This window comes from Triticum urartu, chromosome 6, assembly GCF_003073215.2.
Source record: "Triticum urartu cultivar G1812 chromosome 6, Tu2.1, whole genome shotgun sequence".
Taxonomy (NCBI): Eukaryota; Viridiplantae; Streptophyta; class Magnoliopsida; order Poales; family Poaceae; genus Triticum; species Triticum urartu.
The window spans coordinates 335,394,559-335,409,252 of record NC_053027.1 but is presented as its reverse complement, the minus strand read 5'-3'; the positions used below and the strand labels follow the sequence as shown (position 1 = coordinate 335,409,252).

Below are 14,694 nucleotides of genomic sequence, written 5' to 3'. Positions count from 1 at the left end.
CGCTTCGATTTCTTCTTCCCCTGCGAGGAACCGAGCTGCCGTTGCCATGGGTTCCCTTGCCCGCTCGGTCACCGTCATTGCCATCGCTTGAGGACTTATCCACCTTGACCGTCTGAGTCGCCTACGTCGTCTACGAGACCGGATCGCGCCTACATCGACACCACCGCCGGATTGGTCGTCGTCTTCCCCGTCGGCCACCGCACAACCTCGTCATTGATTCGTCGTCCCCAAGGCATCCCCGAGCCCACTGACTTGCCCTACAGCCCCGAAGTGAGATCCTCTCTCGATCCCCGCCTTTTTCCCATGCTCGTACGCGCCGCTAGCCCCGATTTCATTCGCTAGCCGCTGCCCTCTGTTGCCACTGCTGTCCCCGAGCTCGTCCATGGCCGCTCCGTGATGCGCACATCCTGCTCACGGCCGCGAGCCCGTCGTCCCGGCGTTAAGCTGCGCCCCGCGCACGCGTAGCCGCGCCCTAGCCTCCCCACCGCCGTCGCTGCAGCTCGTCGCCGTCGTCCCCGTACCTCGCACGTTCCTCTCCTGCTTGACCGCGCCCGGGCAACCGCGCGCCGCGCCCACTGTCCGTGCTAGGCTTGCCCGCTCGACCCTGCGAGTTGCTTCCCCGCCGCTGCCCTGGCACCGCTCACGCCTGCCTGCTGCCGCATCCGCTGCTGCCGGCCGCCTGCGACCGTGCTCACCGCAGCCCTGCGCCGGCCATGTCCGCTGCGTCCAGCCAGCGCCCGCGCGGCCCCCGCGCTCGCTGGCTCGTGCGTGGCCGCGCCCACGCCCTTCCGCCTGCAGCCTCTGCTGCCACACGCGCACCCGCTCGCCCCTGCTGTCGCGCCGGCGCCTCGCTCGCCCGCGTGCCTAGCCGCAGCTCTGCTGCATCGCTGCCCCGAGCGTCGCTGCTTGCTTGCTGCTACTAGTGCAGCGCTGCTACAGTAACATTCAGTTACTGTAGCAGCAGCTAGCTTTTCTAAAACTACACTGGTTAGCCTCCTGAACAGCCTCAAAACATGATCTAAACAAAGCTCAACATGGCTAAAATAAATATGTGCGGGTAGTACACTTGACAAGGTTCAATTCTTTCCATTGGACCAAATCCAAAAGTTGCCTGGATTAATTCCTATGAAAATGACAAAATTCTATGTTCTGTTAACTGGCAGAACTAAAAACAGATATACTGCCATAGCAACTTTGGAGCAGAAAATAAACAAGTTACACGAATCTAACAATTATGCAATTGTTACCATCTTGTAGACCACAGGAAAGTGATCAATATTGTTATAAGGCACCAATTCATAGGATGAATAGAAGACTAGTTATAGCCTCTGGAAAACAGCTAAATGATGTTTAAAACTGAGGACTTAGCAGAATTTCAGTAATTCTAGAAAATGAATTAAAACTTTGGAAAATAACATAAAAGAAACCGTAACTCGGATGAAAATGTTTTGTACATGAAAGTTGCTCAGAACGATGAGATGAATTTGGATACGTAGCCTGTTCGTCTGCCACCATCCCTAGCATAGCAAACTCGCAAGTTTCCCCCTCCGGCTCCTCTGCCCGAAAACGTGAAACACCGGGGATACTTTCCCGGATGTTTCCCCCTTCCCCGGTATCACCTCTTACCGCGTTAGGGCACGCCTAGCATCACGCTTTGCTTTGTCATGCTTCGTTATGCATCTGTTTGCATTGTATTCACTGTTTCTTCCCCCCTCTTCTTTCGCTAGACGCCGAGACCGACGCCGCTGCTACCCAGTACGACTACGGTGTTGACGACCCCTCTCTCTTGCTAGAGCAACCAGGCAAGCCCTCCCCCCTTGATCACCAGATATCGCCTACTCTTCCCTATACTGCTTGCATTAGAGTAGTGTAGCTTGTTACTGCTTTTCGTTAATCCTATCCTGATGCATAGCCTGTCCTTGCTACTACTGTTGTTACCATTACCTGCTATCCTACTACTTAGCATAGGATGCTAGTATTCCATCAGTGGCCCTACACTCTTGTCCGTTTGCCATGCTATACTACTGGGCCGTGATCACTTCGGGAGGTGATCACGGGCATATACTATATACTTTGCACTGTTACATTACCTGTGGTACTGTTCGGAGTTGGGGGCTGAAGGGGCAGGTGGCTCCATCCCGGTAGAGGTGGTCCTGGGTTCCCGACGGCCCTCGACTGTTACTTTGTGGCGGAGCGACAGGGCAGGTTGAGACCACCTAGGAGAGAGGTGGGCCTGGCCCTAGTCGGTGTTCGCGGATACTTAACACGTTTAACGAGATCTTGGTATTTGATCCGAGTCTGGCCACTTGCCTATACGCACTAACCATCTACGCGGGGACAGTTATGGGCACTCGACGTCGTGGTATCAGCCGAAGCCTTCGTGATGTCAGTGACTGAGTGGCGCGCGCCAGATTGGACCGTAAGCCTGCTCTTGTATTAAGGGGGCTAGTTCTGCTTCCGGCCGCGTTCGCAACGTGCAGGTGTGCAAAGGGCGATGGGCCCAGACCCCTGCGCCATAGGATTTAGACCGGCGTGCTGACCTCTCTGTTGTGCCTATGTAGGGCTGCGACGTGTTGATCTTCTGAGGCCGGGCATGACCCAGGAAAGTGTGTCCGGCCAAATGGGATCGAGTGTGTTGGGTTATGTGGTGCACCCCTGCAGGGAAGTAAAACTATTCGAATAGCCATGATCTTCGGTAACAGGACGACTTGGAGTTGTACCTTGACATTATGACAACTAGAACCGGATACTTAATAAAACACACCCTTCCAAGTGCCAGATACAACCGGTGATTGCTCTCTCACAGGGCGACGAGGGGAGGATCATCGATTAGGTTTATGCTATGCGATGCTACTTGGAAGACTTCAGTCTACCCTCTTCTACATGCTGCAAGACGGAGGCTGCCAGAAGCGTAGACTTCGACAGGATTAGTTATCCCCCTCTTATTCCGGCATTCTGCAGTTCAGTCCACTGATATGGCCCTTTACACATATACCCATGCATATGTAGTATAGATCCTTGCTTGCGAGTACTTTGGATGAGTACTCACGGTTGCTTTTCTCCCTCTTTTCCCCCTTTCCATTCTACCTGGTTGTCGCAACCAGATGTTGGAGCCCAGGATCCAGACGCCACCGTTGACGACGGCTACTACTGCACTGGAGGTGCCTACTACTACGTGCAGCCCGCTGATGACGACCAAGAGTAGTTTAGAAGGATCCCAGGCCGGAGGCCTGCGCCTCTTTCAATCTGTATCCCAGTTTATGCTAGCCATCTTATGGCAACTTGTCTAACTTATGTCTGTATTCAGATATTGTTGCTTCCGCTGACTCGTCTATGATCGAGCTCTTGTATTCGAGCCCTCGAGGCCCTTGGCTTGTAATATGATGCTTGTATGACTTATTTTATTTGTAGAGTTGTGTTGTGATATCTTCCCGTGAGTCCCTGATCTTGATCGTACACGTTTGCGTATGATTAGTGTACGATTAAATCGAGGGCGTCACGACATGTGTCTGGTGGGGCGCGCCATATTTCGCCTTCTGACATGACTGCATTTCGATAGGTCTAACTTTTGTATACGAATTCGGTTTGAGACGATTTTTATATCAGAATCGATAGTTTCGATGAGACCAAGACAATTCGTGCAGATCATTTTTTCATATGAGGCCGTCTGGGGGCGTAGAATAGTATTCTGAATATAAAATTTCAGTACTTCGAACACAACTTCTGTCTTAGAGATGAGATCGGATGACTATGACCCAAATATCAAAATTTCTTATTTTGATGATACAGAATTTTTTCACTTTGAGCATTTTTCTATTTGAAGCCATTTTAATTATGTTTTTGATCATACCAAAATCTGATGTCAATACATTCGATCATGCAAGTTTACGTAGCAAAAATGATATATAAATCCAACAATATAACTTTTTTGACATGGATTAATATTTTACTAGTCAAGTACTCACTCCGTTCTAAAATAAGTGTCTCTACTTTATAGTAGGTTTAGTACAAAGTTGTATTAAGCTTGAGACAGTTATTTTGGAAGAGAGGGGGTAAGTGGTTAAACTTTATAAAAAATACGATGGGGACTAAATAATACTGCTAGTGTACTAGTACGCGTTGTCGCATCGTTGACCAATGGGAAGGAGGCGATATCCATCCTCTGTGCTTGCACGGCTCGCCACTGGGAAGGAGGCGACCACGCGCCTCAGCCCCCACCATGGATCCGCAGGAGGATGGCTTCTTCTACTCACACCATGGCGCGTGCCATGCCGATTCCAGGTTCTCATGCCCACGCCACTTCTTATTTATTTATTATTCTCCTGTTTATATACCTGAAATAAATTAGGTTCCGGTCCCGGACCTTCAATCAAAACTGGTAACAGCTTTTTGCTCGAATCTGAGGAGTTCTGGAGGGAAATGGGATTCGCCGATTCTGCAATGCTAATTTCATGATGCAAACCGGCAGCTTCAGTAGTCGAATTCGGTGGATATCTGCAGCGTTGGCAATGCCACTATTTTGTTAGATGACGCGTTGGGTTTATCCGAAGTTAAATTTTACACAACGCTTATACTCCTAGAAGTCATCTTTGTGCATAGGATTTATGGCCACTAGGATAAGACATGCTTGACTGAAAATATTTTCCATTAGCAAAGTGATGATGGAGATCCACAGTACAAATTTCAACATATGTGAATGCTTCTCTTGTAGCCTTGACGTGTTGATGTGATTTTATAGAAAACAATTGCTACTCATACATCTAAATATTGTATCTGCTGACAACAACTGTTCCTTCTTTTGTTCACAGTCAAGGGACGGAATGTAAAGCCCAGAGTTCGGTTACCGCTCGCAAGGTTCACAAGGCTGACCGTGAGAGAATGCGACGAGACAAATTGAATGAGCAGTTCCTGGAATTGGGAACCACACTTGGTATGATGCAGCAGCTTGTCTCCTGCACAAAACTTCATTATTGCTACTCGTAGGACATTTAGGCATTTTTTCTTCGCTCTGTCTGCTTCTGTTTATTCTGATGGAACATATATGGTGTGAAGTTGCAGTTCACATAGAGAAAGAAATATACTTTAAAACTATATTCCATGAACAGTTACTTTAAAGCAGTTGAGTTGAAGGGTTTACATATTTATCCTTCTACTACTAACAACAACACCAATGTTTCACGTAACTACCATCCAATTGCAGGTATGCAAAGCTCACGATCTCTGCAATTTTTTTTCAATTCTTAGCATTTCTACTATTCCAGCTCAGCAAGGAAAATGTATTTGAAATTTGGGAAGCTACTTGACCTGATAAAACCTACGAGGCCCTAGTAATTGTGGACGACTGGAGATTCATTTCTTCTTGACCGCTTTGAGGTTCAATCCCTTTTGACACATTCGACCTGATGGCTGTTTGGGTTTACGTGATATAATTTCTTAGCAGGATGGGCTTGAGGGATGTCATGGTTGGTCTAGTATTTGTAATCTCGTCTTCCCCTAATTGTGTCACTCCCTTCCTTTGAAGAACTGGCCTGTTCCTTCTCCCGGTCAATCTTTTCTTAATTTTGTTTTTTTATTCAACCATCTGTAGTAACTTTTACGTTTATAAAATATAGAATCATCAATAGTATCCATTTGATATCAGGAAAGGCCTCAATTCTTGTTTGGATGGAATACCAACACCTATTATCCTCTGGTTGCTATAAATTGGCTGCTTTCTGGCATGAACTTAACCCTGATTGGTGCAGCAGTTCTGTTATCCTAGCCAGCTGAATTCTTGGGTGTACCCTTGTACATACAATATAGATATTTACTCCCTCTGATGAGGAACAATAGATGAGAGAAAAAGAAGAAGAGAGAAAAACACATGCCAGATCTGTTTGGGTACTTCTAGATACTTCTACTCTAGTGTAGTACTCCCTCCATCCGAAAATACTTGTCGGTGAAATGGATGTATCTAGACATATTTTAGTTCTAGATATATTAATTTTTATTCATTTCTCCGACAAGTATTTCCGGACGGAGGGAGTATTTCTCTTCTTTTCTTTTCTATCATACCTACTGTTTTCTAGAGTCTTCTAGTTATGATTAGCTATGAGTAGAATGGTGAAACTTAAATAATGGTTTCTAGAGTATTCCAGCTATAAGTAGAAGTATGTGAAGGCTTCCCAAAGCCCTATAAATAGAGGTCCTCACCTCTACTTTGAACCGAGACTATGTACCCACTACCTATAATAGAACTTATTGTTCTTATCTAAGATCTTGGAGTAGATCTTGTGCTCTAGGAATTCTGGATTGAACTCTTGCTGCCATATGGGCCTACATTCGCCTCTAGAGTGATATCTAGCGCAACACGTTGAAGTTGTTCCTTCAACACTTGTGCTGTACACATTGTAGCAGCAAGGTGGAGTTGCTCCTCCACAACCTTTGTGCTGCTTCAGGTGGCATCAGAGCCTCGTTGACCCATACTAGTTCTTGCTGTCCTCTTTGAGAGCAAGCTGCAGCAAGCAATGGAGCAATCGGAGAAGAGGATGGATGCTCCAGAACAACAAATCAAAGAGCTGCATGAAGATCTTAATCAGAGATTTGACCAGCTAGTTGAGATGATAAGAAAGGATGTCCCCCTGCTACAAATGAAGGAGATTCATCTAAAGAAGAAGATGTTCATCTAAGAAGGAGAGGTAATCTTGGAGCAAGACCGCCACAACAACATGTTGTTCAACGTGCTTCAAGAAGGCCAATTTATGTTGAAGCTTCTGAAGGTGAAGAATATGATGATGTCCTTGAAGAACCAGATCTCTACGCATATCGGGGACTCTACATATACAAGAGATACATACAAGGTGAAAGCTGAGATCCCAACTTTTAATGGAAATGTTGATATTGAAGGATGCCTAGATTGGTTATATGCACTGGAGACTTTCTTTGAGGTCGTGGAGGTTCCGGAAGATCCTAGAGTTCCTTTGGTCGCATACAAACTGAAAAGAGGAGCCGGTGCATGGTGGCATCGCGTTCAAGAAGAGCGGCGTAGGCTGAGAGGAGAACCTCGTGTGAGAACTTGGCAACAAATGAAAAGTCTCTTGAAAGGGAGATTTTTGCCCGCTGATTATGACCAGATCCTATTTATCCAATTTCAAAATTGTGCTCAAGGAAATATGACCGTTTCAGATTACACGGAGGAGTTTCTAAGGCTACAAGTGAGGTGCAACCTTGCTGAAACTGAAGATCAACAAGTTGCAAGGTACATCAATGGTCTCAATGATGCTATTCAAGATCGATTGATGATGCAACAAATCTGGTCAATTGATCAAGCACAAGCTCTAGCCTTAAAGGCCGAGAGGTTTGTGAGGACAAGAAAGGCAACTCACACCAAATGCAAAACGACCCATCCAGAAGCAAACTAGAATCAAGGGTAAGTCCAATGAAGACCCAAAATGCTATAAATGTGGTGAAGAGGGACACATATCCAGCGGTTGCCCACTAAGGAAATTTGTTAACACAACTATCCATGATCGTGAAGGCGATGAGGAAGAATACGAATCTGAAAATGTAGAGGGACAAGAGGTTTGTCAAGAAGAAGGTGAAGTGGTATGTGTGATTCAACGTCTCTTATGTTCCACACCACAACCTGATGACACACAACTGAAGAAAATATTTGAGAGTAAATGCACAGTGAATGGCAAGGTATGCAAATTAGTGATTGATAGTTGCAGTTGCGAGAATCTTATCTCCCAGAAGTTGGTGAACCATTTAAAGCTTGATACTCATGATCATTCAAACCCCTACACTATTGGATGGATCAAGAAAGGAGTGAATATGAGGATCACCAGACAATGCAACCTGCCACTTTCTTTGGGCAAGCATTATCGCTCAAATGTGTTGTGTGACGTAGTTGATATGGACGCTAGCAATGTTCTTCTTGGGAGACCTTGGCAATTTGATGTGGATACTACACTCAAGGGCAAGGAAAATTCTTACTATTTCATTTGGAACAAGAGAAAGACCAAACAAAACTGAAGGTAATACCTCTAAGGAGGAGGGGAAAACTATGTTAACCATCTATCATACCTCTCATGAGTTTATGGAAGACTTGAAGGAGGCAGATTTGTATGCTGCACTTGTTGTAAAAGGAGAAGAGCACCTGACCGTTGAAATTCCAGCAAAGGTACGTGGTTTATTGGCAGAATTTTAGAACATACTTGGAGAGCCACAAGGCCTACCACCGACGAGAGGAATTCAACATAGGATTGACTTAATTCCGAGAGCAAGTCTTCCTAATCTTCCACACTATCGAATGAGCCCAAAAGAGCATGATATATTGAAGGAGAAAGTGGAGGAATTGCTGCAAAAGGGGCACATTCGGGAAAGTATTAGCCCATGTGCTGTACCAGCCCTGCTCGCGCCAAAGAAAGATGGGTCTTGGCGCAAGTGTACGGATAGTAGAACCATTAACAAGATCACCGTAAGGTATAGATTCCCTATTTCCCATCTGGATGATATGTTGGGTCAACTTAGTGGAGCAAGAGTGTTCACAAAGCTGGATTTAAGAAGTGGATATCATCAAATCCGTATTAGACCCGGGGATGAATGGAAAACAGCCTTCAAGACAAAAGAAGTGCTGTTTGAATGGCTAGTCATGCCATTTGGGCTCTCAAATGCACCAAGAACCTTTATGCACTTGATGAATCAAGTCCTTCGACCCTTCTTATCCCACTTTGTTGTGGTCTATTTCGATGACATCTTGATCTATAGCAAAGATGGGGATGAACACTTTGATCACATTCCAAAGGTGCTAGAAGTACTAAGGGAAAATGAGCTCTACATCAACTTAAAGAAATGTGTTTTCCTGCAAACACAACTTCTTTTCCTAGGATTCATCATAGCATGTGACGGTGTTCGTGTTGATGACTCAAAGGTTGAAGCAATCCGAGAATGGCCAACTCCGAAGACCATTTCTGAGGTAAGAAGTTTTCATGGCCTTGCAACTTTCTATAGGCGACCTGTGAAGAATTTTAGCACTATCATGGCATCAATTACCGAGTGCCTGAAGAAAGGAAAGCTTCAATGGACAGAGCGGCTGAAGCTAGTTTCAATGAGATTAAGCAAAAACTTCAGCAAGCTCCTGTATTAGTGCTACCTAATTTCAACAAGACTTTTGAGTTGGAGTGTGATGCAAGTGGAGTAGGCATTGGAGCTGTCCTATCTCAAAGAAAGGAAGCCCATTGCTTTCTTTAGTGAGAGGGATTTTATGGAATAGTTGTTGTATTGCTTGAGCCTCGTAGGCATATATATAGGAGTACAAAGACCAACTTGGAGTACAAGACAAGGTAGGACCAAATCCTAGTCTATCCTATACTTCCTAATAATCCTTATACTCAACATCCCCCGCAGTCACAACGGTAGCGACGCAGACGGTGAGACTGGAGAAGAATCCGAAGGCAAGCCGACGGACCCCCCCCCCCCCCCCGCCCCCCCCCCCCCCCCCCCGCACAGTCGTAATGGTCGATACATCGCGGAGTCGTGGCTGGAGTGCAAACCGACGAGGTTGCTCAAGCAGGCGGTAGCCCTTTGTGCCGTTTGTCGATGTAGCCGAGAGTGTGGGTGGTGGAGCCGTGGTCGAGGTAGCCGTGCGAAGAATGCCATGGTCGATGTTGAGTCAGGGTAGCCGGTGTCAAGGAAGTCGCCGTGGAGCCGCGGGCACAAGGAGGCGCCGAGTTAGTCATGGACGCAGTAGTGTCGATGTAGTGGTGCGCCGGGAAGAAGATGATGTTGACGAGGCGTCGCACTGGGTTTGCCAAACCCGGGGACACGTCGTAGACGAAGGCAAGCGTCGGCGTTGCCAGCACCGGGCATGCGTAGACGGACGAAGACAAAGTTAACGAAGCGCCCAGACTTGCCAGGCCCGGGGACACGTTGTGGACGAAGGCACGCTTCGGTGTTGCCAGCACCGGGCATGCGTAGACTGGGACCTGCACAAGCTGTACGCCATGTCAAAAAAGTCGACAAGCCAGTAGAGAAGGACTCGACAACGGTTGCGGCGCCAACCGGCGCGGGGCCGATGTCGCCCGCGGTTGTCGGAGTAGAAGAAGTGGTCGGGGTAGATGACGACGACGCTGGCGATGGGCTGGTGTTGGACGAAGACGAACGGGGTGGACGGGCGGCTGCGGCGGCTACGGGGGTAGCAGCGGCGGCGGCCGAAGAGGAGCGGCGGCAGCCTGATGGCGGCAGCGGCGGCTAGGTTAGGAGCGCAGCAGCGATGCTCGAAGGAGACGAAGAACCCGACAACATGACGAAGACCGGCGCGGACAGTTGCGTTCCCAGGCCAAGGGAGGCGGCGCTGCGCATACCACGTGAAGTAAACGCGCAGGGACGGCGGAGTGGATTGCGGGCCGCGGTGCTACGGCCCGAAGGGGTGACGCAGTGGCGGCGGGCAGGCCAGGGTGATGTCGGAAGACCTCGGGGCGGCGGCGGGGACCACGGAGCGCGACGCTGCGGCCCGAAGGGGCGACGCAACAACGGAATCCGGGTCGGTGCTACCGCGGGAATGACTCAGGATGGCGGTGTGGACCGCGTGCCACGTTCGCTACGGCCCGATGGGGCGACGCAGCGGCGGCACGAGGGTCGGTGCAGCCATCGGACGACCTGCAGCGGACGGCCTTGGGGCGGCGGTGGACCACGGACCCCAGCACTATGGCCCGAAGAGGCGATGCAGCGATGACGCGGGTCGGTGCAGCCGGGAGAAAAACCATGGGGCGGCGGCGCTGCGGCCCGACAGGCGACACAGCAGCAGCGTGATGCTTGATCGATGAAAAGGCGCGCATACTCAGATAGGATCTTCACAGGAACCGACGAAGGCCCGCGCAAGGACTGATCAAGTCGGTCGCGCGACGCGGATGAAGGCACACATGCACTTGATCATACCGGATATGCGATGAAGATGACGTGAATCGTCAGGCGCGAGGACAGAATGGCAGTACCGAAGTTGGCCCGCCGGCCGCAGACGAAAAACGAGCTTTTGATTGATTGATTTTGCACATGTACGTGCATGTTGTAGACATGCTAACTAGGTGTCACGTGAAGCTTCCTGGAGCAGAGCAATGTAGTCCTGTTGCACGGAGGGCGGCCGTAGAACCACGAGCGTACAACTGCCCAAGTGGCCGCCGAACCAGCACATCATGTACTGTCATGCGCTGCAAGATCCAGTGGAGTCGATGTAGGTTTCCTGATCCGAACGAGGCGACGACGTACGGCGGAGAACGATAGGCAGACCGACGCGCGGATGCGCGGACGACAACCTTAACAGTCCGTCGCGGGTCACGCAAAGCCCGTCGTGTCATTGAACAGGCCGACGGAGTCGACGCCAAAGTCGGAGTAGAGGCGCATAGGGGTTGACGACGATGATGAGCGACACAAACGATCAAATATAGATCAGAAAACCAAAAAAAAAACACCGATCAAGGTGACTGGCGAGAGAGAGAAAACCCGAATCAAGAGATCGGGAAAAAGACTCTCTAGGGCAGCTGGTCAACATGACCGGCAGACAAACCCTAGGTACGGGCGGCGCGGCCCCTGGCGGCAGTCATGGAGGCCGACCGCCTCGGGGCGGCACGGAGCGGAAGCGTCGGGCGGCGGCTAGGGTTTGAATCGATTAGGATGATACCATGTTAATTAGAAGGGAGAGAGGGGTTATGTGGAATAGTTGTTGTATTGCTTGAGCCTCGTAGGCATATATATAGAAGTACAAAGACCAACTTGAAGTACAAAACAAGGCAAGGTGTTGTGTTGTAATCCTAGTCTATTCTATACTTCCTAATAATCCTTATACTCAACAATTCCTTTAGAATCTAGCTCGTAGGGTGTTGTGTTGTAATCCTGGCTGTTGCCCTTCATTGAGACACAAAGCTCTTACGTTTTCTTGATTTTTTTTTTGCAAGGGCTCCTTGCATCTATTTGATTACAATTACCGAAGCGTTTGCTTTCTTTCTGCGTGTTCGTGGGGATGGGGGTGCTGTGTTTTTCACATGATCTCATGTTTGCGACATGTTCAAATATGCAGACCCAGATCGGCCCAGGCATGATAAGGCTACTATTCTTGGTGATACAGTTCAGATGCTCAAGGATTTGACTTCTCAAGTAAACAAGCTTAAAGCTGAATACTCTTCTCTCTTTGAAGAAGAATGTGAGGTAACCTATGAAGCATATCAGCCGCATAAAAGTTCAACTTCTAATTTGCCCTTTTTTTCTGGTTATTGTAGTTGACTAAAGAAAAAAATGAGCTTCGGAGTGAAAAAGCTTCGCTGAAGTCTGATGTGGATAATTTGAACAACCACTATCAGCAACGTATTCAAATGTTATACCTGTGCACTACAATGGAGCCTTCTGTACTCGTTGGGCCACCTCCATCATATCCCTTCTCGCTCCAAGTTCCTACACCCGCTGGTGCTGTAACTATGCATCCACAGCTTCAGCCATGCCCGTTCTTCCAAAATCAAACTTCAGGAGCCATCTCGAATCCATGTACTCCTTACATGGCATACAGTCAATCCTGTCATGCTCCTAGTGATCAACCATCTAGCCAGTTCAGTACTCCAGTTCTGCTTTCAAGTAGTAATCGATCTCACTCTCCTGCACAAGGCTGTAGAAGCAAGTCACCTTCACTTCAGCAAGCAAGCTGTGGAGGGAGAAATGATGATTTTGGTGATGTTGCAACTGACTTGGAACTAAAAACTCCTGGTTCCTCAGCTCCTTCACATTCAGAGATCACTAACAAGGTAAGAGCCAACCATTACTCAGTTTCACCATACACAATTAGTGAAATCTTTTGTGGCAGTTCAAATAATTGATTCATTGAATTTCTACAGAAAATAGAGTCCTACATATAGATTCTTTTTTGGTTTTACCCTTTTTGTGTAAATTAGGTAAAAGAGCAAAAACACATAGTTTTCTAAAAGTCACTTCTGGCTATTACAGGATTCCTCTTCTGACTTGAAAATGAAGAAGCAATGCATAAAGTTAATTAATGGTAGTACTCTTATTGAAGACAGCAGTTCAAGCAGATGTTCTTCTAGTGCCCCCCCACACAATTCCTCTTCTGTACTTGCCGAAGACCAGTGATTGACAGTATTGTACGTAGACAAGGATAGATGAAGTATAGTTTATAGTATTTTTTAGTCACGATGCGTGGTGATATCTGTCCACATTACAAAGCTTATCTAACATAGGAACATGGATCCTAGTTCGTATCAGGATGAAATCATCTATGTGTACTGAAATGCTCTCCACGATAAGATTTCATGCATGGCTCATGTCTTCTGCGATTTGTCAAATAGATATCTGTAGCTATATGGGCTATGTTCGCACGCGAACGCTGTCACCGTGTAACCTCGACGTCGGGGGTGATGCACTGCAGCTCACGTTGAAGGAGACCCGGCCAAAAGCACGACACGCAAGTAGTCCGATGGACGCTTTTCTAACCTGAAACCCCACACGCTCGGGAGAGACCCTGTCAGGGCGTGCGGCGGCTATGGGCTGCCCTAGGTTGACATGTTCGCCCCTAGGGCCTCGTGGATCATTGCCCTCCTTCATGAAGAACGAGGAAGAAAAAAAAAGGGAGAGATAAAGGTAAAGGTAAAAGATGATAGATTGATTTGTTCGATTGTGTGTTGTTTAATCAGTCGTCATCTCTTGTCTATATAACAGGTGGATGAACTTCTCGTACAAGAAAAGGACTTGCCTTGCCGTCAAAATCCGCAAAATCTAACCAAATTCGGACTTCTCACGACCTTCGGCCCGGATGATCCGGCCAAGCCCAGTTTTTTGACAGTAGGTCACTATTCAGGCTGTAACTTTTACATACGAATTCGGATTAAGATGATTTTTATATCAAAATCAACCGTTTCGACAAGACACACAACTTTGTTGGCGATCACTTTTCAATTTGAAGTCACCTTGAGGGTGTTTCGAGCTGTTTTCTAAAATCTGTAGCAGAAAAAAGTTGTCCAAACGTGTGGATCCTTGCCCGGATGGCCTTTACCCGGATCATCCGGGTCTACACCCAGATCATCCGACTTCACCTTTTAGCTTCTGTTGTTTGGGTCGTTTATTTTGCCTTCGGCCGGATGATCCGGTCCAGCAATGCTGCGGCGCACAGTTTCGGTTGTAATTTTCACATACGATCTTGGATAGGAACGATTTTTATATCAAAATCGTCCGTTTCGACAAGACGAAGAACTTTCATGTTGAAACCTTTTCCATCCAAGGCCATTTTCATTATGTTTCATGCCATTTTATAATCTGATGTCAACACCGGTATCTCTAAAATCGTTATACCTTTTGCATCTTAGCTCCGTTTTGGACCATCTTTATATCTACTAGATGACTAGTTGTGCCAAATGGCGCAAAGACCCGTTTAAAACCATGTTCGTGTTGAAAATATTTCCATTTTTTCAATAACTGTATATTTGAATACATTTGGTAAGAACTTGTGCCCCTATATATAAAGGAAATTAAATGCAAATATTTTCGTAAGGTAATAATGCCACAAATTAGATCATCAGTAGGTCAAAGATAGTTGAGTCTGCAATTAGGAATTCCGAGTAGCTGTAAACTTGCATTAAAAAAAGAGTAAACACAAGTGACACAATAAAATGTACTTAATACATGAACTCGTCAACATTGTGACAGGAGAAGTTGATAGAA

At 47.3% G+C, this 14,694-nt stretch overlaps 1 protein-coding gene across 2 annotated transcripts; it reads left to right on the top strand.

Annotated features, from left to right (window-relative positions):
- Positions 1–4,116: 4,116 nt before the first annotated feature.
- LOC125513416 (transcription factor bHLH121) lies at positions 4,117–13,962 on the top strand. Of its 2 annotated transcripts, XR_007285908.1 has the most exons (6): positions 4,117–4,281; positions 4,809–4,930; positions 12,053–12,180; positions 12,252–12,767; positions 13,326–13,617; positions 13,696–13,962. XR_007285908.1 is itself a non-coding variant. In XM_048678537.1 (5 exons), exons 1-5 carry the CDS (start codon positions 4,220–4,222, stop codon positions 13,108–13,110), a joined length of 972 nt encoding a protein of 323 aa, XP_048534494.1. In that variant the 5' UTR covers positions 4,117–4,219; the 3' UTR covers positions 13,111–13,301. The 2 variants fall into 2 exon arrangements, 1 of the variants encoding a protein (XP_048534494.1); XM_048678537.1 differs by lacking the exons at positions 13,326–13,617; positions 13,696–13,962 and adding an exon at positions 12,967–13,301.
- Positions 13,963–14,694: the final 732 nt, after the last annotated feature.

Bases quoted from the DNA above. Each gene is read 5' to 3' on its own strand.
- LOC125513416 (XM_048678537.1), top strand. From the start codon at position 4,220: ATGGATCCGCAGGAGGATGGCTTCTTCTACTCACACCATGGCGCGTGC. The intron at 4,282-4,808 runs GTTCTCATGCCC...TTTTGTTCACAG, and splicing joins GCGTGCCATGCCGATTCCAG to TCAAGGGACGGAATGTAAAG. The intron at 4,931-12,052 runs GTATGATGCAGC...TCAAATATGCAG, and splicing joins GGAATTGGGAACCACACTTG to ACCCAGATCGGCCCAGGCAT.